Source organism: Sipha flava, unplaced genomic scaffold (genome assembly GCF_003268045.1).
Source record: "Sipha flava isolate LNK unplaced genomic scaffold, YSA_version1 112_pilon_pilon, whole genome shotgun sequence".
NCBI classification, from domain to species: domain Eukaryota; kingdom Metazoa; phylum Arthropoda; class Insecta; order Hemiptera; family Aphididae; genus Sipha; species Sipha flava.
Genome location: NW_020271731.1, coordinates 950,735 through 977,088, shown reverse-complemented (window position 1 = coordinate 977,088; position 26,354 = coordinate 950,735). Strand labels below are relative to the sequence as shown.

General features: G+C 32.0%; 1 protein-coding gene across 1 annotated transcript in view; it reads right to left on the bottom strand.

The window, feature by feature from the left end:
* LOC112689538 (metabotropic glutamate receptor 2) overlaps window positions 1-26,354 on the bottom strand; it is a 310,121-nt gene that overhangs the window by 109,206 nt on the left and 174,561 nt on the right. Inside the window, exon 5 of the mRNA XM_025563298.1 lies at window positions 3,276-3,527. Coding sequence (XP_025419083.1) covers window positions 3,276-3,527 — 252 coding nt within the window. The remainder of the gene's footprint in view (window positions 1-3,275; window positions 3,528-26,354) is intronic.

The window sequence follows — 26,354 nt, the reverse complement described above, 5'->3', positions numbered from 1 at the left end:
AATTTGGATTTTTTGAAAAATAATAACACCTAAATATAAAAATATAAATGCATACATAATACCAGATCGATTCTTTTAATAAGTTTTAATCAATAATAAAAATTAAACAACTACAATTTAAGATAGGATATAGAAGTGTATGCTTTAAAGGAAGGTTACTAAGTGGTATAGTTGTTGTAAACAAAACATACCTATCTACCTAACTCATAAGTATTTTAATTTTTTTATTTTTTAGTAAAAACCTAAATTATTTTAGTTTAAGTATATGCATATTATAGGTAGTGAGAGCTTAGCAAAATTATGAAAAATTTGTATTACTAATGACTTGTCTTATTTTTTTAAATGAGATGTACACTAATTTATATTGATCACTTTTTTTAATTGTATTTATTTTCATACTTCCTATATAGATTAAATATTATTATAAACATAATTTTTTAACACTCGTGTAAATTTTTAGCATTGAATATTTTAATATTCAAACTTTTAAAATTCATTTGAATTGTAATTATTATTATATTTATAAAAAATAGTATATAAAAAAACTTTGACTAAACATCACTAATAATAGTTTAGTGTACAATGTAGTATATATTATGTACATAATATGATATATGTATGTATTTACTACCTTTACAAAGCAATCAATCAACTGATAATTTAATACATAGTTTATGATTTTGACTACAAAGGACAACAGAAGGTAATAGTTAAACAGTTTTATTATAATAGATAGGTATACATATTAAAATTTTAAAATACTTATTTAGGTACTACATTCATAAGTTTTGGTTTACGACAAGGGTACTAACCAGGGTAAGTACCTGCAGATTTATTCAAATATAAATTAAACATTAATCAGCAATAAAAACTTATTGATTAATATTTATTATTAGGAATCTAATTAGTACTTACCTTTAGGGCTTGGTCCAAATTGTTTGAGCTAACCCATTAGCATATAAAATATACACTTGCACGGACACAATAAGTACAACGCGAGTTATGTTTAGTCCATAAAAATAAATACAAATGGAAATCAAAGAAAATGCATACTTTGAGTTTTGGTGTTCAATAGTATTCATAGTTTCATACCTAATAATTTCAACCAATAAACTGGTTATAGCAGCGCGTCGCTGCCGAGTGCTGGTCGGAAATATCAAAATTTCTAGTATTTATAAAAATAGACTCTACGATTGTTTTTCTGATATGAGTTAACTATATATTATAGTATATTGTATAAATTAATACCTTATAGTATAGTATTATAAATAAATATAAATTATAGTAGTTTCAACTTTCTAATTATCATACTAAATTATTACTAAAACAATTGGTGTATCTAACGAAATTATATTACTGGTAATTATAGAGTTGCAACTATATATTTTTTTTATGTCTACTAAACTCGTTAAGCAGTGGTTACTACAATATAGTTATATTAACTTTAATATCTTTAACTATAAATTTATAGTTTATATTTTTTTTTCGTGCGTGCGTACGAAATTTGCAACCCCGATGCACACCCCTTTTTTGTCCCGTTTTATATTTTTTGCTGGTTACTCTCGAGAGTGTAATATTGACGGATATAAACGTTCGTAATCTAACGAAACGACTGGAAACTGCCATTGCGGACGATTATTTATAGCACCACTTCGCTGTGTGTGTAACTGTGGTATATCTTGGAATATGCCTATCTGCTATCTTATTCGAATAACGACAAAATATATTGTGGTCTGTGTACAGTGGCGGCCCATTTCGTTTCTTCTATTGTACATGTCGTGTTGCAAACGAGCCATTGTCGCGTTCGCGAACTCGACGATTTCCCTTAGGTTTGAACACCCGCCGACATGTGCCGCGTACGTGATTATTTCCTCCCCCCCCCCCTATTTCCTACGTTCCCATTAAGAGTAACCAAATCCGAAGAGTGCTTTTGGTTCAATAACATTTTATACAAAATCTTGACAAAATAGAAAAAAGCTCGATTAAAATATTAAGTATAGCAAAATGTACAAGGGATGGTATAAATATTTATATATGGTATATGCGTGCATATGTTTACCATATGAGATATTATTATTTGATAATTAGTTATTTCAGTAGGTACATAAAACCTTCTGAGTGAATGGAATGAATAAAAGATAAAAAGTAAATAGAAGTTATTTTTTTAATTATAATACAAGACTGAAAAATCAAAATAATATAGAATAATTAATATATTAAAATACACAGCAGTTACCATATTGTACCATATAGATATATTGATATTCGTTTAAACGTTCTCGTCTCAATGTCTGAAAAACAACATTATTTCAGCAGGTTAAGTAAGGATGGTAATGAGCGTAACATATATTATTTTTACATTATAACTTAAAAATTAAGAAAAATAAAAACTGGAGTATGCTGAACTTCGTGCCATAACTTATCTGTTATTGTTTTCAAACAATATAGTTTTATATATTGGTCTAGAAAATATACGAAAATTAATAATGTATTTATGTACCTATCAGCTAGGTTGACATGTGTTTAATTATATGTAATTATTTTCTGACTTATCATCATTATTATATTCTTAATATATATATATTTTTCAAAGTATCAGGGCCTTATTATTTTTTCAGTAGAATTTTAGATTTAACTAGTTTTCACTGAACCCAAAATAAACCAAAAATTTGGTCCTAAAGCACCAAATATAACTATGCCACTGATCATTATAATTTATTATTAATTCTCATTATATATCTGTTGCTTAAAAAATTTCAACTGTATATTCCTATTTTCTATTTCATTTTAAACTACCCATGCGCTTTTCAAACATATATTTTTTGTTTTTTTTTTCTAAGAGGCGTTAAAAAGTATTATGCTTCTAAAAGGGATGGCAGCATGAAAAATGTTGAGAATCACTGGCGTAGCCGAACCATGTGCGACGATTGGCGGGCAACCAACAACGTTTGCCAAACGAGCGAACTGCGAACAATTTGGCGGTAGGAAAACGCGTCAAATGTAAAGACGAAACAACGGCACGTGATACAGTCGATATTATTATAATTAAAAAACATAATCGGTTCTGCACATAGGACACATGTATTGGAAAATCCACCGCGGCTCCGGAGCAATTCGGCAATGGTCACGTATAACAGGGTCGTAGAAAAAAAAATAAAAAATACATGGATGTATCGTTTTGATTATACGAACAAATTGAACAACTATAATAAATTAATAATTTAATGATAATAAATCAAATATTGTGAATATGATAAGTCCATTTCATTACTTACCCGTAAACCAAGGATTTCTTTTATTGTTTTCAACATTAAGTTCTAAGAAATATTCTTCGAACCCAATCACAGGATTAGCTTGAGGCTGGACGGATAAGCATCCTTCGACTTCAGCTTCATTTGTATCTGATACCATATCTCTTGCACTCCATCCATCCGAACCAATCCATGAAAAATTTCCTGTCGCATTATTTCGTCTTACTGCTTTCATTAAACTAACGACTTCTTGGTCTGACCCAAAAACGATAACACCTAAAAACAAAGTACAGTTCGATTTAATTTAATTAATTTAGATTTTCTACGTTATAGTAAAATTTATCAAATGTCAAATTATTCACGTTCACTTTTTAATTTCTTTTTAATATTGATATATTCAGTGTATTGGTTGTTATTTCAAATTATATAACATAATATATTATGTGTATGGCAGAAGAATATCGAATTTATAATATTTCAATTTATAAGTAGTATTCTCATTTTAGTTTCGATAGTCGTCAACTTAATTTCGATAGCAGTATCCTTATTATTCTCTTATTTACGAATTATCTATAATAATATCTTATCTTGTAATTACAGTTTACTTTTACAACATTGTCTGTATTTCATATTACTTACGTAATTTTGTCATCTCAACAAAATGAACATTTTACCATAAGTAAAGGCACTGAAGTAAACTCACTTACAAACGAAAAATCAAGATTAAACAAGATAAATCTCTACATCTTTTCACCAAAGGTAGAGGATAAAAAAACCAAACTATTCATAAGTCCAAATCAGTTTTCGGTTCAAGCTAAGCATGATAAAACTGACAAGAATACACATCCTTACGAATTTTTAAACTATAGTAACGACGCTATACCAAAACTATAACCATTTTACGAAAGAAATGTGAGTAATATCCATTTTTTTCTATAATATAATGTCCATACTAAACACTATAGATTTTTTTTACAGAATCAACACCCTCATATATTATCATTCCCATGTATTTCTGTGAGCATTACAGTTTACTTTTATCAATGCCTTTTAAAATACTTTTATTAATGAAAATTTATGTCAGTTTTCATAATAATCAGTCAAATGTTATTCTCCTGTTACGATTTGATACTCGAAATCTCCACCCAACTACGTCTCATCATTATCAGCTACTGGGATTATGTCACAGAAATACCTATACAATATTAAACGATTTTCGGACAAATCACATTTGCCCCTTTTTAAGTCAATATTAAAAAAGCTACTAACAACTTGGACATATACAAGATTGAATTTATTTTGAACACAAAAATAATAGTTGAAAAACCATAAAAACCAAAAGGTCCACCACAATGCTACATATGTCAGTCTTACGGCCATACCCAAAATACTACTACCACGATTCATGTTAAATTAGATGTTGGGTCGACCACAGCTAAAATTTCTGCATTCCTTGGCAGCCACCCTGCCAATTTTAAAAGTAGTCAAGAGTATAAAAAACTTAAAGTTTTATCCGTTCAATTAGTTGATATTTTTTCATACCTACTTCTTTAATCGAAACATAATTCTTCTAAACCTACTTTTAATTCCACCTCTGCAGATCCATCCTATGCTCATTTCACTTCATCTCGTAAAAATTATACACAGTTGTATTCAGCTCCATTTCCCTGGCACCTCCACTATTGAATTTTGAAATGAAACCAAGAGTCTTTTTTTGTGCATCATTTGTGCTGAAAGTCTCAAATTTTGTGCTTTTGAATTTTTGTAAATACAAAAGTTTTTCTTAAGGAAAACCCTGGTAAAGTTATATGAACTTTTGAAATTTACAATTATCAAAAAACCGTATTTTCAATTGAAATAACCTATGTTTAGTTATATTTAAAGTTCATTTTGGTTCTATAAAGATGTTTTTATTACCGTTCCCTTTCGAATTCCATCACTTAAATTATAAATTGTATTTATAATATTGCTTTAATATATTTATTTTTTTATAAAACTTTTGCATATATGTCGGCGCTCGTGTGGACCACAGATTATATGCGTGCACCCCGCACCGGTTGAGTTAAGTTGAAGGACCCTGTCTCAGTGCGGTGGGTGCGTGTCTCGCATTTTACGGTCGGCCGACCGTGCGAAATCTGAGACACGATCGCAGCGTATCATCAAATGCGCGCGTCGTCGACGGACGTCCTCGGAAGAGAAAGATATATATATATATATATACGTTGTTGCGCGGAGACCGCGGGGACGGTGATAATTTGGAGCGGCGGGAGTATCGGTCGTCGTCCAGGGAGATAAGGGAAAGCGGGTGGTCGTTGACGGAAGAGAGACTTGTGAGAGGGATAAGCAATCCGCTGACGGGACGAGCAAACCACTGACGGGACGAGCGATTCGCGAAGAGTGAAGATCGTGACGAGAAAAAAAAAATTAGGGCTGTGTCCCTTGGATACGTATATACGTGTATATATGGATACATAATATATATATATATATATATATATATATATATATATATATGTATATATATTAGCTTCTCCACGGTGACGCGGTAGAAGATAAACGAGTGTTCGGTATCGTTTAAAAGCTTGTTAAGTTCTGTGTCGATGTCAATGCGTTTTATCGGACCGGTGCAGGCTCACGCACACGCACACACGCACACCAGATGCCGCCACACTCACCATCGTCGGTTTATTACACACTCCCCCCCTGTATTCACCCGTTCGCCATTACCTTCACTTCACCTCATCTTAATAGCGACCAAATGACCTGCGAAACGTCGATGTGCAAAATTAATGATTACCATCACCGCAGTAATCCCTCTCATGTAAATTCTCTCTCTCTCTCTCTCTCTCTCTCTCTGTTTCTCTTTATCAACCTTTCTCCCGTGTAGGTTACACAAACACTTGAAGGTACCTATGCACTATCTTGCTCTCACGCAGCCTAAACGTTGTTCGCTAGAGCTGCTCAACGGGATTCATGGTGCAACGGGAAGGATGAAAGAGACGACGACCAAAACATTAACGAAAAATGTGACACCTATAACACGATTTTCACACTAAAAACTGTACTAATAGCTATTTCGGACCACGACAGTATTACGTCGTAAATACAAATAAAATTATTTGCACAGATAAAAGAACTATGTCAGATTAAAATAATTATAATCTGCCTTATTTTTTATCCAAAATTTGCCAATTTCCCATCATTTACTCTGAACGGTCCGTAATTGTAGGGACAGGACTGAACTGAAAATGTTAACAAAGGACTGAGAAGTCAGACCGAACCGATTGTTCAATTTTTTTTTCTACCGAATCGTACAGAAAATATAATATAATTTGATAGAACAAACAAACAGTTCGGACTAAAATAAATTCGAATTGTGTAAGTTTTGGATTATACCACATAATTGGTAATTAGTATAGATTTTAATTGTACAAAACTGAAAATATGTAGTACAGAGAAGTACATACTACGTAGTATATAAATACAAATTCTATCGGACGGCACTAAGTGTCGCGTCACACTATCGCGGTTGCACCACGTGGTTTCTTTCGTAAATATCATCTCATGTGTATATATGGAACGTGACACAGAGTTGGGCGTTTCCACCTCTTTCTACCACTAGCCACGGCAAAACGTCGTTGCGTGTCGCGATTTGACGGCAACGCCGCAAGAACTATTTTTGACTGCTCAAAATAAAAATCCATGGTTTTCGATCAAATGCACCACACTACAGAGGTAGCAATGCGCGTTTTCAGTATAAAATAAATATTAACAATTTATCCAAAATGAGTATTTTCAACACTGAACTTTTTATTATGGAAGTCGAAAAAGAAGAATGCTTTTGGAAAATGAATTCCAAAGAGTATATAGTGGACTGCTATGTTAAAGCAAAAGCCTGGGCCGAAATTGCTTCAACTATGTATTAATTATAATGGGAATCGAACTTACTTTTGATCTTCTTACTTCTGATGAAGAATGAACATTAATAAAAATCGAACTTACTTGTGATATTATAATATATTATAATCACTATGCACAACCCACATGGACAATGAAAATTGTACAACTGAGAAAGTTAAACCGCGTTGCCGCTTTTAGTGTGACACGAATTTACCGCACAGTGGTTAGCTACCGCGTGGTGCAACCGCGATAGTGTGACGCAACACTAAATGCAAGCCCTTCCATGTCACCCGTACCTTAACGAGAAAAATTGCGACAGTTTTTCCTGAAAATATTTTTGATTATAATTATTAATAGGTTCTTGTACTATGAATAGTTCTGAGATATACCTGAAAAATACATGAACAATGGCACAGGGGTAAAATATTGATTTATATAATAATTTACGTGTTATTAATTTTATAAATAATGTCTTTAAAATTTAAAATCGTTGTTCAATGGATTTTTAATGAACCGTAATCACCTAAAAATAATTGACCGGTTCGAAACGAACTGATCTGATTATATTTTAGAATCTAAACAGATCTAAAACGATTTTAATCTAATAATTAGACGTATTGTCTAAGCATTGTTTTGAACAATATTTGGTACGCCATTGTTTTTATTTAAATATTTCTATCAACTATTCATAGAGTACATTTTAATTATTTACTTTTAAACAATAAAATTGTTTTGTGATTAATAAAAACTTTCGGGATATTTTCTGTATGACAATTTATACTTGAATTTGATTACATACACTTAAATATTCCTTTTATTCTCTTAGTTTAATGGCCCATGTAAGGGTGGGTTGATATCTACATATATATATATTTAAACCACAATATTTTTAATGATTGGAAAAGCTTGGATTTATGGGATGATTATACATATATATAAATAATAATAATAATTTTATTAGATATCATTAATAAATTAAACAAAATTTTAACGCACAATAACAAAGTATATAAAAGAAATATGGTAGAACCATTTTAGAACATACGTATAAACATTGATTATAAATACTATAGATTGCTCACTTGGCGAGTAAACACGTTGCGCGTAAAATATATATTGCCGTTATGCAGCGTTCTCGTTGATGCTAAGTTGTTTGATAATGACGTTGTAATCGCTAGTGGCCACATCTGACCAACGCAGTGGTGGGTCTGTTGCAGCGATTTTAGGAAAGGCATAAAATTCTATAATAGACTTTAGAGATGGAAAGTTTAGTTAATTTCTGTGAATAGTTCAAATAAACTATTCTTAAGTTCACGTAGTTCACTAATTTTACTGATCATACTGATATTGTTTGGCAATGAACTATTCGTTTTATCACTATTAGTACAGCAGTACACAGTTCAATAGTAGTTGACACTACTTATGGGAAATTAAATATTTGTTATCTAATTGTAAACAACTGTTTAAATTTACCGGATTTCGAACCACAAAGAATTTTTAAAGAAGTTTGCGAACTATTTAATTTCTACAATGCTATCAATTTTTTTTGAATTATGAACTGTTAAGCTACAGGTACTGAAACAGTTCAAAATAGTTCATCAAAGTGAATAGTTCAAATGAACTATTCATTCACGAACTTAAAATCTCTAATAGACTTCTTTTCTATTCTTTATAATTATTTTACAATCAACATATGGGTGCCGATACGTAACATTGCGATTGATAGGCGAGGTAAATACAATCATAGGCGGATCTACGGGTGTGCCGGGTGTTCCTTGGCACACCCTAATGTGAATCATAGGCGTGCGCACGGGGTATGCAGGGTATGCCACTGCATAGTCTGCGGCTTCATGTGAGGGGCCCATATTTATTATTAAGTTAAGAAACTTTAAATTTAATTACCGCCACAGGAAATTTAAATCAATTAAAGCTTGATAGTAATGATATTTCAATGTTGAAGGAAAAATTTAATTTGAATAATACATTTGAGTCTGAAATTAAGCTCATTACAAATATGTCTGATAGAACTTCTATAAGAGGGTTATCAACTAAAACAATTGTAGTATGGCTGAATTGGTGATCAGAAAACGACCGGAAAACAATATTTTCAAACTTCAATAAAGCTTTAACACAATTTGTAACAATACCTATGACAAGCTGCTCGTGTGAGAGGGATTTTTCTAAATTATCTATTGTAAAGTCTTAACTTAAAAACACTATGTTACAAGAACGTCTTGATTCACTGATGTTAATATTTATCGAGCAAAAGATGGCATCAGAAATCAATATTGAAGATGTAATAGATGAATTCAAAGCATGTGTGCCGATAAAAAGAAGACTTGAACTTTAGATTTTAAGTACTCTCCATAAAATAACAACATTATAAACATGTAAAAATTATTCAAAAGCATTCAATATAGTACATACTTGATCTTAAATAAATAATAAATTTTTTTTTAATAAATATAAATCAAATTTCAAACTACTTATTTCTACAGTGCATTGTTTAATATTCTACTGTAAAATTATGTGTTAAATATTAATTATAATATTAATTTATAATATTAAATTATTAGGTCCCTACACCACCGCCTTTTCAACCTTTTTTGTGGGTTGCCGGGTATATTTATAGACGCAAGTTCTTCGATTAGAGGATTTTTGTGGTTTTGTAGTTGAAATTAAAACGTCGTAGAAGGTCTTAGCTACATCGTTGACAGGAAAGATGGTTAGGTCGTTATGTAATGTATGATTTGATACGTAGAAGGGTGCTTTGGTTATAGCGCGGAGGACTTTAGACTGGAAACGCTGGATACGGTTGACATTTGTAGGTTTTGCGGAGCCCCATAATTGGATTCCGTACGTCCAAATTAGTTTTAAGTAGAGTTTATATATTAATAATTTAGTGGATAATTTTATATGATGATAAGTAAGAAGAGAACGGAGAAAACGAAAACAATCGTTTAAGGTTAAGAGCTTATTACGTATATGTGGAGCCCAGGTGAGACGTTGATCGATGGTGATGCCTAGGTAGCGAATGCATGGTGCGACAGATAGAATTTGTTCATTAAGGATGATAGGTGGACATTTTTTCTTCCTAAGAGTGAAGGTGCAATGTATGGATTTAGATTCATTAATTTTTACTCCCCATTCCTTATACCATTGTTCGAGGAGGGAGAGATGTTGGTTAATATTGCCTTATCGTCGGCAAAATCACCAACAAGGGAAGTGGGTATTGTTGGTTGGTCGTATATGAAAATGTTGAATAAAAGAGGAGCAGTGACTGCACCTTGAGGGATTCCTGCGTTGATTGGTTTCGGTGGGGAGGTGGATGATCCGTAACGTACCGAGAAGAAGCGATCTTCTAGGTAGGATTTCAGAATCAGGTAGTAGCTAGCTGGTAGAATGAGCTTCAATTTGAACAGTAGACCTGCGTGCCAGACGCGGTCAAACGCTTGGGAAACGTCAAGAAAAGCACCTGTACAGTATTGTTTTTCCTCTAAGGAGAAAGATATCTTGTCTACTATTCTATGAATTTGATGGATGGTAGAATGTTTGCTACGAAAACCAAATTGTGAGTCGGGTAAAGCTTTTTTTTCTTCAACGATTTTAATAAGTCTTTTTTGAAGCATTTTTTCAAAAACTTTTGATAGTATTGGTAGCAAACTTATTGGTCTGTAGGATGATGGACAGTCTGGAGGTTTTTTTGGTTTCAGGATAAGTATAACAGAGGAATACTTCCATAGCAATGGAAAGTAGGATAATCTGAGCATCGAATTATATATGTAGGTCAAAAGTATGATAACTTTTTTGGGAAGCTGATTAAGTACTTCTGCTCTTATTAGGTCGTATCCGGGAGACTTTTTTCGGGGAAATTTCGAAATTGTATATTTTACCTCAGCTGGAGAGAAGTGTTTAGGAGGAAGGAACATTTGTAACGGTATGTCAAGAAATCACTCAACTTCATTGATTTTTTCCGGTAGAAGGATGGTATTGTGTGGTTGGAATGTGTCAGCGAGGTGGTTTGCGAATACATTAGCTTTGTCCATGTCAGAATGTACCAAATTGCCACTGGCGTCGCGTAGGATAGCTGGAAGGTTATGCACGCGAAGAAGTTTTTTCGTTGCCTTCCAGAGAGAACCGTCTTTTGTCGTAAGTGATTTTAAGTGTTTAGTATAAGATTCATTTCGATAATTTGCTAGGATGTGTTTGAGATTTTGCGCGAGTGCATTATAGTGGCATTTATCAGCCGGGTATTTAGTTCTTTGCCATAAACAGCGAGCGCGACGTTTTGTACTATAAGGGTACGTATATATAAAGGAAGAATTGCGGTGGGTGTGTGTGGTTTCGATGGCTCTACCATCCTGATTCCCATGCTGAGGTTTGTATATTGGATGTTAAGAGATTCACCGCGTGATCAATGTCAGCTGTGGTTTTCAGCCGGACTTTTAGACTAGTTTTTTGTTGGATTGATTTTTGAAAATTTTCCCAATTTATTTAAGAATGTAACGGTAGTGCATTGTATTGGTTGGACAAAGGCTGGCAGTCTATTGTGAGTAGAATGGGGAAATGATCTGAGCATGGAGCGTGGAGATCTATAATCGAGGAGTGGAGCGTGCTAGGGATTTTTGTTATAAATATATCTAAAATATCCGGTCTCTTTCTAGGAGACGTTGGCCAATATGTGGGGTTGGGAGGTGAGATGACTCGTAGGGTATTGTGAGTGATACTTTGTAAGAGTGAGTTTCCTCTCGGATTTGTGTTGCGGCATCCCCATTGAATATGTTTGGCATTTATATCGCCACCAACTATGAAGTTATGACCAAGTGTATGAAAATAAAGATCGAATTGATTTGAATGTATGGCGTGTTTGGGAGGACAGTATATAGCTGCTATTGAAATGGGAATACTATTAATTGATATGGATACCGCGCAAGATTGGATGTAGTCTGTTTGAAAATTAGAAAGTTGGTGCGATGCAAGTGATGATCTAATATAAATAGCAGCACCAGCATGTGCAGTTCCATCTGGATGGTTAGTTTGATATGAGCGCAAACCTGGTAAGTTGAGTGAGTAGTTGTTTGTAAAGTGCGTTTCAGATATTAATGCAACGTCAATTCTTTTTTCTTGTAGAGTGATTAAGAATTCGTCTTTGTGATTTTTTAGGCCATTTGCGTTCCATGAGAGGATCGTAAGAGAGTTGTTGGTAAATGAGTTATATGTTGTATTTGACATTTAAAAGATTGGTCATGACTGCTGTGAGGAGAGAGATAAGTGGGTTTATTATGCATTTGAAGTCTTCCTATAATTATATAATTATATAAGTCAATAATAATTTGAACTTGTTTATAACCTCCCCTTTATATTTAAATAAAATAACTTCAAAAAATGACAGAGCACACTCAAATGTAAGACTCTGGGTCCGCCTATGAATATAATCATTAATTTTATATATTTATTTCTATAAATAAAATCGTCAAACTAATATCTCAGACCTATGACATCTCTAGCCCTAATTATTATCTTATACATCATGTACAACAATGATATAGTATTGTAGAATTCGTAGCCATAGTGTGAATGAACAAAAATAATATTTTAAGAAATTTAATTCTACAGTCATAAGTTAGTATAGACGCTATAACGTCTAACCGCTATAATTAGGTGCCAATTGAAAATGTTTTATTTTTGGTGTTACAGTATAATTATCAATCGGTTATCAATTGGTCGCCGATAAAACACTAGTCTGATTCTACACAAAGTTAAAGTTGTCAATGAATTTTTATCGTGATCGTTAATCGTCGTATTTGTCGTTTTAGGTATTCTTGTTACATTTTTATTTCATATTTTTATGGTTGATTTATTATGTCTGGCCAAAAGTGTAACTATTATGACTGTGGAAAATCAAAACGAAATAACCCTCGTTTAAGTTTTCGTACGTTTCCGAACAATGAACACATAATGAAAACTTGGATAATTCATTCTCGTAAGTTATGTAGTAAACCATCGGGTAACAAACATTATATCATGTATTGATACTAATGTGGCAAAACCGAAACGTAAACCAATATCAATACTTATTCGTATTGATACGCAGTTCCCACGGAATAGAGCCTATTTTCAATATTACAGAAACAAGCTTCCTAGTTCACATCCGTCAAAATCCCCATCCACCTTACTCTTATCCAAAATGGCTGCCTATAAATACGGTATCCATTTACCCATATATTTAGTATATTTAGAATAGTAGAATGATTTAAACTAGTGTTAACTAATTACTCCGCTTACTGCACCGACGCTCATCTGGTCATGAAGCCCGTGCGCCTCACATCGCCACCAGCTCTGAGAGTCAATCATTATTATTCTCGGGCAGAGCTTAAATACTCTGTCCTCATACTTTCAATTATTTTTTTTATTTTATTTAAATTAAGCCTCGGCAACAATGGCCATTGGCAACAATGAGTTTAACTCTAAATTATTTACATGTTATATAATTTACATATTAAATACTATTGATAAGGTTGGACTTAGTAATAAAGGTTATTATGAGTCTTATGTTGTCTGGGTGGAGGGCTTCTGACAGAATGTTTAAGATACCTGCTTCCCGTCTATCCGTTTCGTATAAAAGGCATTCAGTTATGATGTGTTTGATTGAGAGAAGGGTACAGCAACTGGCACATAATGGTGGGTCTTCTTTCTTCATCAGGTACTGGTGTGTTAGTGATGTATGTCCTATACGGATTCTGTTAACTGAGGTTTCCATTTTCCTTGTAAAGTCTGGTGGAGAAGGCCATGTGTGGATGGTATTTTTAATTTCATTTAATTTGGATGTACCTTGTTTCCATGCACGTAGCTATATGTTGTTGGTTATTGTACTAGTTATGAGTTTGGCGTCGTGTAGGGTGAAATTATTAAGTCTAATGGCATCCGTTGATGTAATTGCTTGGCGTGCTTTTTGGTCAGCTCTTTCATTTCCCTGAATTTGATTGTGACTGGATATCCATAATAAGGTAATTGAGTAGCCGGTGTGTGTAAGGTTATAGATCTGGTTCTGGATTTTCCTGGAGATCTCATTTGGATTGTAGATATTTTCAATACACCTCAAGGTACTGAGTGAGTCACTGAGGATTACTGCTTTGTGTATGTGATTAGTTTTAATGAGGTCTAAGGCAAATGAAATTGCAATTGCTTCGGCAGTGTATATTGAGCAAAAGCTGGGGAATCTCAGCATGGATACTTGGTCCTAGACTACTACAGCTGCTCCAACACCGTTTTTCATTTTGGAACCATCCGTGTAAATTTCAGTAAAATCATGAAACCCGGAGATGATTGAATGTAGATGTTGTTTGTAAATTATGGGGGTGGTGTCGTTCTTCGAATATTTACTTAGTTCTCTGTTGATTGGGATATTTAATAGCCAAGGGGGCGTCTGTATGTTTTCATTCTTGATAACGTCCAGGTGGGAGAATGGTATGTCTTTAAGGGTGTCAATGATTTGATTCATTACCTTGAGATTATTTTGAGTGCGTCTGGTTGCTAGTAATATGGGGCTATGGACTCTCCTGATGTCGAGTGGGGCTACTCCAGCTGTATTGAGCACACTGGGAATCGGGCTGGATCGGAAGGCTCCGGTAACGAGTCTTAACCCTGTGTTGTGTATGGTATCAATCATATTGAGTTCTGTTGCCTTAGCTTTTATGAACAGGAATGAGTTATATTCGAGTTTGGATAGGATGAGTGCTTTATAAATTTGTAATAGACTAGAGGAGTGACTTCCCCATGACCTATGGGCGAGGCATTTTAGCGTATTCATTTTTAGAAGAGAGTCCTTTCGAATGGTCTTGAGATGTGGTATCCACGTGTTTCTTGAATCGAAGAGTATGCCTAATATTTTGATGGAGTTTTTTATTGGTAGGGGAATATTGTTCATATATATGGTGGTGTTAACAATATTTCTTTTATTAGTGAAGAAAGTACATTGTGATTTTTCGACTGAAAAAGAGAAACCCGAGACAAGAGACCAGTCTTGTAATGCAGTTATTGCATTCTGTAGGTAATTTATAGTTCTATTTGTATTGATGCCTCTGCAGAGTATATTGAAGTCGTCGGCAAATAGTGTGCACATAACCGGAGGTTGTATGACTAGTGGTATATCGTTAATCGCTAATAGGAATAGCGATACCGATAGTGTGGATCCTTGTGGTACGCCGTTTTTTTTGAGAGTATATTTTCGACAGTTTTTCGTTGCACTTCACCTGGAAGGTTCTGTCTGTAAAGAAGTTCTGTATAAAATTGGATAAATTACCTTTACAGATAATGTTTGACAATTTTTTTACAATACGGGGGCGCCAGGTGGTACGCTTTTGATATGTCGAGAGCTATGAAGTATGTATTTCCTCTTGGATGTCATGTAGTGAGTTAGTGGTACTTCTATGTTTTCGGAAACCGTTCTGGCGAGGATCCAAGAAATTGTTTTTTTCAAGAAACCATCTAAATCTATAATCTATTATTTTTTCCAATATCTTTGCCAAGGTATTCAAGAGGGATATTGGTCTGTATGATTTAATATCAAATTTGTTTTTTTTTTTGGTTTAAGAATTGGAATAATTATGGAGTGCTTCCAATTTCGAGGTATATGTCCAGATGACCATATTTTGTTGTATACTTGAATAATTGAATTTAAGGCGGTCATGGGAAGGTTGTGGATAAATTTATAAGGTATCCCGTCTGGTCCTGGGGCAAGACTATTACATTTTGATAAAACTCTGAACATTTCAGTTAGCTGAATTGGGGTGTTGAGTTTTGTCTGTTCATCAAGGTGTGGGTTGATGTTAGAAAAAAAATTCTGGTTCCTCATGTGTACGATTTTATCAAGGAAAGTCGTATTGTAGTTTTCATCCGAACTGTTATGGTAAAAAAAATCTCCTAAGAGATTGGATATTTTGAATAATTTTGTGTCTTTCATGATGTGAATGTTGTGGTTCTTGGAGAAGCCTCGAAGTGACCCAACCCTGCGCCATATCAGAGCTGAGTCAGCTTTGGGTCCCAAACAGGATGTGAAGGTTTTCCAAGAGTCAGTCTTACTTTTTTTTGACTAGATATCGCGTTTTCGCTCTCAGTTGTTTAAGTTTTATGAGTTTAGATATGTTTTTTGAACTTTGGAAGATTTTTAGTGCTTTGTTTTTTTGTTTGATTGACTCTTTTATTTGGTCATTCCACCAAGGGACTAGATTTCTTTTTAAATAGTTAGTTGTTTTTCCTATGGCAACTTCTGCAGCTTTGATAATGGACTTTGAGATGAAGGTGGTATCGTCCTCTATTGTGCTGGTTTCAGATTGGGGATTTACATGCATAAAGGAGTCAACTAGGGTATTAAAAAAGACCCAGTCCGGGTTTTTTAACTTCCATCTGTATGGGAGGGGGGGGTGGTAGTGTTTTTGTGGATAGGAGTGTCATTAGAATAGATAAGGGGTCACTGTCATATATTTCGTGTAGAATTGACCAAGATATTCTTTGAGCTAGCGATACACTTGAGAAAGATAGGTCAATATTGGAAAAATGGCCGTTTGACGGATTAAGTCTGGTAGGTTCGCCATTTTTGAGTAGTGTAATCGAGTCGTCATCTAGGATTTTTTCAATTGATTTGCCTCGAGCGTCTGTTCTGTCTGATCCCCAATATTCGCTATAGCTATTGAAGTCGCCTAGTAAAATAAATGGTTTGGGTAGTTGCTTGATGATGTTGTCTATATCAGATGTGTTAAAAGATGTTTGGTTTGGGACGTATATGTTACATATTGAAATTTTTGATTCTAGTGTTATCTTAACTGCGATGACTTCTAGATTGGAATAGATATGAATCTGTTCACAGGGGTAGTCAATGTGTATTAGAGAAGCGACGCCGCCGCTAGCCCGAATACAGTTTTGTCGGTTGGTTAGAATATATTGTAGTTTTTGATATTGGGTATGAGATAGTTTTTAAGATTTGTTTCTTGAAGGCTAATGCACATAGGTGAATATTTTTTTATTATTAATTGTATATCCGGCCGTTTTTTAATGAGGCTATTTATGTTCCATTGTATTATATTCAGGTTCTTCATAGTAGAATACTTTATTTAAAATGCAATATATACAATATATGAGAATTATTATTTTTGTTGTTAAGTGTTAGTTGACGTCGGAAAGGGGGGTCAATTCGAGCAGTAAATTGGCTAGACTCGAGAGTCTGTTCTTGATGCAGATGCTTTTGATTTTGGGACGGACTGTCTCCAAGATCTCGATCATTTCCATGGATGATATATTGAATGGTGTTAAAACACTGGAGGGATCTTGTCCAGTGAGTGTGTTTTCAATAATATGTTTCAGTTGGTTAAAGTCAATTTTTATGTTTGGTATATTCTCAAAAGCAGTTTTTGCTGGTAATAATGCTTCATCCAGTTTGATTATTATTTGTTCAATTGAATTTGAGCGCCTTGGGTTTTATGCTGAGGTTGAGGGTTTTTGACAGATTCTTTTAATTTGATTGCGAGTGAACCGGTGTTTTTCCATATATTTGTAGTTTCTGTTGGTGGTGATGTGGGGTTATTTGGTATTGGGATATGGATGTTCTCATGACAGCTACTATTCGAGGTTAATGGTGCAGGCCTTTTTTCTTGAGTGGTAGTTTTTTGTGTGGTGTGGGTGATGGTATTTGTTTCCTTGATATTATTTTTGACGCTTATATCTGTGAGAGTGCTGTCGCCAACGGTATCTTGTATTATCTGTTCATTATGGTCCGTGTCGTTTCTAACCGGATTGGTGTTTGTGTTATTGAGGTGTACTGATTCGGCTTTATTTTCCATTAAATTTTTGCAGTGGTTCGAAGTGTGGCCTGTTTGTTTGCACGAATAACATGTCACTGTATCGTCAGAGAGGAATATGCGATATTCTGTTTGGTCAAATTGTAACAGAATGGAACCCGGAATTTTGTCACTATGCTCAGGGTGTATATACATTTGACGCCTGAAGCTTCCTATATGACCGAACTCGTCATTAGAGAATCCGGCCTTCATAAATGTAATCGGTGACACCATTATAATTGACAGATTGTTGATTGCCTTTGCGATTATGTCGTGTGGAATAACCGGTTGTACGTTAGATATGATTATGCGTTTGGCTGGGTTAATGAGACGTCGATAAGATATTTCCGTGTAGTTTATTATGATTTACGGTTGTTTTGAAATGATTTGTTCAACTATATTTTTGCTTGCAAAGTATATGCAGAACCTATTGTTTGAAATGCGTGATGCGAATTTTATATTATTTGGGTGGGTTAGTTGGCTGAATGCTTTAATGTATTCGATTTGTGGCACATCTTGAATTGAATTGAAAATTATTGCTTGATCTCTTTTTGGGAAATGTGTGTTTGCCGTGGTTTCTGCAAAGGTTTTATGTGTATTTGGTTGATGTGTGTAGGATGTAGAGTGGGGTGGGTTGGCGGTAGTGTCGATCATTGCGATGATCGACGATCCAACGAGAATGATATTACCTACTTCGGATGAGGGGGGCCGTAATTATATAACATACCTCTTTAATTGTGGTGAAGTTCTGGTTACTGCTATCGAGAGCTAATAAATACGATAAGCGACAGACGGTTACACACGTGTGTATCGGTCGGCTGTAACACACGTACTGACTTTCAATTATAAATTACTATCTTATTTGTATTAACCACATATTATATATATTTTATTTTATTCATTATTATACATATCTTTATAACTTTAAACCATCGTGTTTTGTCATTTAAACATCTTCCAACAACTCTACATCACAGACGTGAACCGTTCAAGTATTTATTCGTCAACGGTGTATTGTGTCGCCTTTGGCAGGCCGGCCCACTACATAATTTGGTGTCAGGTGTGAGGTCTGCCAGGTGAAAAGAGTTTTGGCAACGTTTCTTTACGAAATTAATCCAAACAAGTAACCTCAGACCTATTTTTTCTGACGAAGAATACACGAACAAGACCACTTTCTGAAACCAGAGTTTTCACCGGAGCATCCATCGGAGCATTTATCAGAGCACTCATCAGGAGCCATCATCAGAGCATCCATCAGAGCATTCAATAGAGCATTCAGTGACGAAAACATGAGTACTCTGTAAGTTGACATTTTTATAATATACATGCATGTCTGATAGTCCACAGCATAACTGGCAAATTGTCGCATACGATCCAATTAACTTACGAATTAACTTACGACTAGACATGGCACTCACTAAAGACACATTAAATATCATGCTTTTGATTCTTGGGAACAACTTAAAATCCATCTTAGAACACTTTATAAAACCAAACATTATATTTATTATCTTTAAAATCAATTAAGTAATATGAAACAGCGTCCCAACTTAAGCATGAGTTCTTTTTCTACTCGTATTGAAGAATTTTATCACCAGTTAACCACTGCCTTATCCGTTGGAAAGACTCCTGCTGAAGCAATTACCATTGCCTCAACAGTACAGTTCAATGCATTAGGTGTGTTAATGGAGGGGATAAATCCGTCAATACGACTAATTTTAGAAGCTAGAGACATTCAGTCATATGACCAAGCTTTACGTATAGCCATAGAGAAAGAAAAAGTATGTGATAAAAATGAAAATTGGAAAAATAAAAATTCGAATAATTTCAATAAGGGCACTAATAATTACTATAACCATCGAAATAATAAAGCGAATATTAAATGCCATAAATGTAATCGTTTTGGACATTACGAGAGAGAATGTCGCACTAATGTACCTCAAAGTTCAGGAATTAGGAATCCAACAAATAATCGCGCTGAAGTAAAAACCGACTATGTCAGAAATAATGTAAAATTTTGCAAATGTTGCAAACGACCTAATCACGGCATTTCCGAATGTTGCAAGCGAATTGTTAACGAAAATAAAAATAAACGGGATAACGATAAAAAAAATACCGACGAAAACAAAACTATAAGTTAATATAAAAATTTACGCGTTATATCTCCCATGACCGATGAACATATCGTAATAAATTTATCGTGTTTTAAACAACAAAAGCAAAAACTTCTAATCGATTCCGGAGCGGAAATGAATATTATTAAAGTGGCACCATTATAGGGTCACATCGTAGTAAACGGGAAAGACAAATGTTTTATTAAAGGAATTAATTCAACACCAGTTAGCACATTGGGTACTGTAGTTATAAAAATCAAAATTAATAATGCCAAATTTATTACTAAAATCGACCTTGTAGAAAACTCATTTCCAATACCAGGAGCGGGTATTATAGGTCGCAACTTCCTTAAAGAAAACAAGGTAATCTTAGACATGAACCAAGAACTGCTTTTAATACCAGAACCTGTAGAATCTAAATCCATCATTATATCACCGCGTAGCAACTGCGTGTTAGTAATTATAAATGACGAAAATATCACATACGACGCGATAACTATTTTTAAACAGGATGTAAATGACGAAGTTATAATCGCGAATAGTGTAAGTCCTATAACTGAAAACGAAATAATCAGTAATATAATAAATATTTTCCCTATGAAAATAAAATTTTTATGAACATATATGTGTAAAAAAAGAGGCTTAGATCTCATGGGTTTCCTAAAAAAGGTTGGTAAGATTTAAAATTAGGAAGGGAAACACTCTTCAATTTTTGATGAATACAGTCCTCCCACAACATTTTCCCCACTTTAACCACTGTTCATGAATGCAAATCAAAAATTTTGAAAATTAATTCCAAATGCTGCATCAATCAAATTTGCAATGAATAAATCTGGAAATTCAGTTATATGTAAGCCTTATTTATATTTTAAATGTTGTACTTCTCTTGTTAGTTGTTTGTGTGTAACTTGACTAATTTAAGCATATTTCAAAAGTTCTCCAAAATGTGGAAATTCATTAAATATGAAATTTAGTACACCTGTTAAACGAAAGAAATCAACGAAAATCAAAGGATGCGTACTGGATTTCGACACTGAATATTCATCAAGTATTATAATTAATATACAAAAGTATAATTACTAAATAGGTTTCTAACTTATAATAAAATTTATAAGCGTAGAAAAAACAGCGCATATCCATCCTCTTTCACTCAGAATCGTTTTTTCGATAGCAATAGTACATAGGTTTCATAACCTTTCATTTAAAAAAAAAAAAAAAAAAATTTGAGAGTAAATTTATCTATTTTAATTTTATTATTACTGAAAAAATAATTACATAATAATTAATTAATATTTTTTTGACCTTTTTTCGATTATAATATCGATGGCTAAGAGGCCAAAAGTTGTGAATCCATTTTTTCTCAAAATCGTTTTATAAATCCATTAAGTAAATCTGGATCACATTTTCCATTGGATCAAATATTATAAGTTAAATATCACTGTAAACATATTTTTTGTAATTAAAATTGTGTGTATTTAGCATAAGATAGGCTTTTTAAGTGCACACATATAATAAGTCCTATATGACTTGGACTAAAAATAAATATTTTAACTCCGGATTTGTTATTTTTTATCAAATACAATTTAATCAGTATAAACATGTAATATTTATAAGAATCTATATTATTCGAATCTATTTATAAAACATGATATATTCAGTCCTAATATTATTGGGAAAAATAATCTTAATCTGGTCGTATGCATATTTTGTTGTTTTAAATACTGATAATACGGTCAGTATTGTTTGTTTACTTGGTCAATTTGTTGCCTAGCATTAAATTGACGTATTTTAATTGACAGATTAAATCAAATAAAAATAAATACAATTTTTACAAATGATACACATATTATATTATTTTATAAAGTTAACATTTCAAAAATGTGATTTTCTTGAAATGTATGTATTTATCTTGTTTAATAATTTTAATTAATATGAGTTATTTGCAAACACATTATAATATAATATAATAAAATAAGACATATTTATTCATATAGTTAGTATAGATAATAATTGAAAAAGATTTTTATATATTGACTTAAATTTTAAGTCAAGAGTCAATTTATTTAGATACTATTCGAATACTGCCTGTATGTTACCCGAGTCTGATATCTCACTTTTTTTTATCAGGTAATATCTTTAACTCGCTGTCACCTAAAACAATTAAAGTATTAATATTAAAACAAAAGAACAGCAGAATTAAAATTTTCCTTCACTAAAATTTTTTTTCTATTACGTACATGGATAAATATTAGATTGATCCTGTATTTATTATAACTAATCTGATAATGCTCTAGAATAAGTTTTTCCTTTATTTTTATTTATTTTAATTAATATTAAAATATATTTATTAGGTATAACAAGAATCCAACAGCTCGAGTATTTAGATGTTGTTTCGGACATATATGCTCTTATAGTCTAATGAGATGTGGTTCTAGTTATAGCAACTGCGAAACTGATGATGGTGAATTTATGACTGTAGGCGTACATAAAGGTATTACTGTTGAGAATACTGAAGAATTGGTGGTTTTATCGACGGACGATAATAATTCTAATGAAACAGATTCCGATTCAAGCAGTTCGTCGACTTCAAATAGTAGCCCATTGACCATAATGAATACATTATCACTAGAAATATGCTAAGTAGCTTATTTTGTTGGATATCTAGCAAAAAAAGTTTTCATAAATTTGTTTGTAGTGATTGTGAATTAAATTTGACAATAAGCAAAACAAATTTAAATTATGAGTCACTTCTTCTATTAATGTATAAACATTTGATCAGATTGACCCTATTCAAGGACTTATGGCTCCATCAAATCAGCTTCTAGAAAAAATTAAAAGTTCTAAAGCGATTTTATCTCAATTTAGAGAAAAGGCCAATGAAAAAATCGATATAGAATTTCTAAATATTCGAAATTTAGAATGCCTTTACCACTATAACTACGTCATCAAATTATTATTCAGAAAAAAATTATTCAAGGAAAATAAGTGAGAGAACACGAAATTTGGAAGAAGAAATGTCCAAAATGCAGCCAAGTTACGCGTTCTACAAAATAAATTAATAGTTTTATAATTTTATAAAAAAATGTACAGTTAATGTTTGCAATAAATTTGTATATAATTAATTTTTGTATTCAATTATAAAATAATATAAAGGTAACAAAAGTTTTCGTTACATAACTAAATGATATTCTGAAAAAGTAAAATAAGTATTTGGTGTATGATGTATCATCAATTTTAATTATTTAATTTTCAACTGGAGAAAAGATAGTGAAATAAAAATAATAAAATAGTGCAATAAGAAACAAAACATGTATCGCCCCGAACGCGACACCACGTTATAAACCTATAGCCTATATCCCACACTACACTCGGTGTTTGCGATAGCGACCACAATAAAATATGAATTTATTAATGCTGTTAATTCTTATCGCTATCTACCTAGAGTTTTATTGTAGACCACTGAAAAATCGCCCAGTGAGCAATATATAGTATTTATAATCAATGATATAAAGTAAGTCAAGACTTCAGTATCATAGAAATAAAATAGGATAATTGAACACAAGATCAAATTAAAAAATAATTTAAAATAATTTAAATTATATTTTAATAAATAAAGTTGTAGTAAAGAACAAGATCAAAATATATATAATATAAATAAAATTATATTTCTTGATAGCTGTATGAGTATGAAAATGATTATAAGCCATTTTCAAAAGATTTCAATAAAATTAATTATATTACCTATATTAAAATGTTTTATTAAAATTTTAGGTTGAAGTTTTTTACTAAGTTAATTTATTCAATATTTCAGTAGTTTTGTCTAAAGTTTATCGATCTTGAGTTAAAGAGTTATTTAAATTTAAAGCTGAGTTTCGAAAAATTCCAATCAAATTATAATAAATACTTTATTTTTACTTTCTTTTAACGTCTTTTCCACTTTCAATAAATAAACAGTATTTTCACTACTCTTCTATTACATCGTCTACCGTCCTGCTAAGGACTTTAAAATAAAACACCCTGTATGCCCTGTAGGGCTTTTTAGTTCTTTGCGACCAAATTAAATTAAATGCATATTATTAAATTATAAGTGTCGAATGCATTGCTTTCAGTGAAATACTATTCATTTGGCAATATTTTATACGTATAACACCGTCTAAATGTATTATAAACTGTTACCTTAAAAATAAAATTCTAGAGCTTGAGATTATATTTACCAAAAATTAATTAACTCGTCCTTCATTGTAACATTTGAAACTGAAACTATAAATAACTTATTCAAACACGCAAATTAAATATGTTGTTAACTGAATGACGGCGGGAATCAATAAGGACTGCATACTATTGAAGAGTAAATAAATCAAAATTATAAAATTATAATAAAATAATTTATCTTTTTGGTGTGCGTGATTGTCATATTTTGATGGATGAGATAGTTTAATATTGTATAATGTAATCAAAGGCAATTGAGAATGACGTTAATTTTTGTCGTATAAGATTTAATTTTGAAAAATTATAGGAGAACTCTTTGTTTTTTTTATTGTAAAATAAACATAAAAGACCATACAATAAACTATAATGTACTTTATGGCAAAAAATTGAATAATCTATTTTTTAACTACGTAAAATAATGTCAGAATTATATTAATATAAACAATAATAATAACTTATATAAATGCACGGTTTACTTTTATGCTGTTCAAAATACAATGTTATTAATGTATAAAAAAAGATATTCAAGAAGGCCACAATATTTGAAGATTCGTCATAATAAAAACAATTTACTCGTTATTATATTTTTACTTAAAATTTTAAAGTAGTCATGATTAACTGTTGTATTCAAAAGAACTATTCAAAACAAAACTTCAGTTTAGGAAAACTATTCAGATATTTAAAAATTATCCATTTAACTTTTTGTCACTTTTCACCCATACGAAACTACTGGTGATACCCGATTGAGCACGGTCGTTATCGGCCGACCTTTTTGACGACCCGTTTGAGAACGGTAAAAAAAAATATTGTGTACAACGTTGTCTGAAAATTAACAATTAGGCTGCAACACACTAGCGTTATTTTACCGCGCGTTTTGTTAAAGCACATTAAAATCAATAGTGCACAACACACGAAAACAAAATGTGTAATTATAACATATAATTAAAATCCAATAAAAGATTTTTAATTATAAATAATTATATTGAAATGAATTTTATTTTGTAATTATAATATGGATGCACCGAGCTCTATACACCAACAATATAAAAGATGCGAAAAAAAAGGTGTCTTGTCGTTTTTTTATTGGAGAGTTATTTCTTTTAGGAAACCTGAGCCGTAAAAATTTTAAATTATGAAATAATCGTTACAAATTTAAAATGGAATTACATAATAATTATAAAAAAATCTTGTATGCACAGTAATATGGTGCACCAAATAATATTCTACGGTATAAAGCGGCAACGTCGCAACCATTTTCGTGCTCAATCGTGTGATTTTTTGGTTATTTTTTGGTTCCTATTGTTTGATTTCGAGTTACGAAAAAGATCAATCGTGCTCAATCGGGTTCCAGCCGGAACTACTCTAGAGAACTTAAAATGTAGAATTTTAATTGAAAATAAAAATAGAAATAAAATCTACAAATTTAACAGATATTTTTATTTAATTAATTATTTAATTTTATATTATATTTTGGGATAACACAAAAAAAAAAAATTATCTAACAGCCTAAATAACGTATAATTTTTCAATGGAGATAAGACAGAACCAACAATTGCATACAATGTATTTACATAAAAACACTAGTGGAAAATTTAATACATGCATTTAGAGAAAAATTATATTATATAATGACAGATATTAATTTATTATACATTATATATACATTTATATTTACACACTAATTACCCACCACTATTTTTTAGAGATATTTTAATTACTTCAAACTTTAACCACAAAATATCAGTACAAACTTTATTCTATAAATAAGTGATGAACAGTTCAAAAATAAAGTGTTGATGAAAACCCTCAAAAAAATTATATATATACAATTAATACAATAATTGTATTTATACCTTATATAAAGCAGATAAAAAAAAAAATAATAATAATAATAATAATAACAACAACGGTTTATTGCATAAGCAATTTATATAATTTAAGATGATGAGGTACATTTTATAGGAATGGTTAATGAAAAAAATAAAATAAGAATTACATTTCCTATATATTAAAAGCGTTAAAACAGATTTAAAAATTTCAGTCACGAA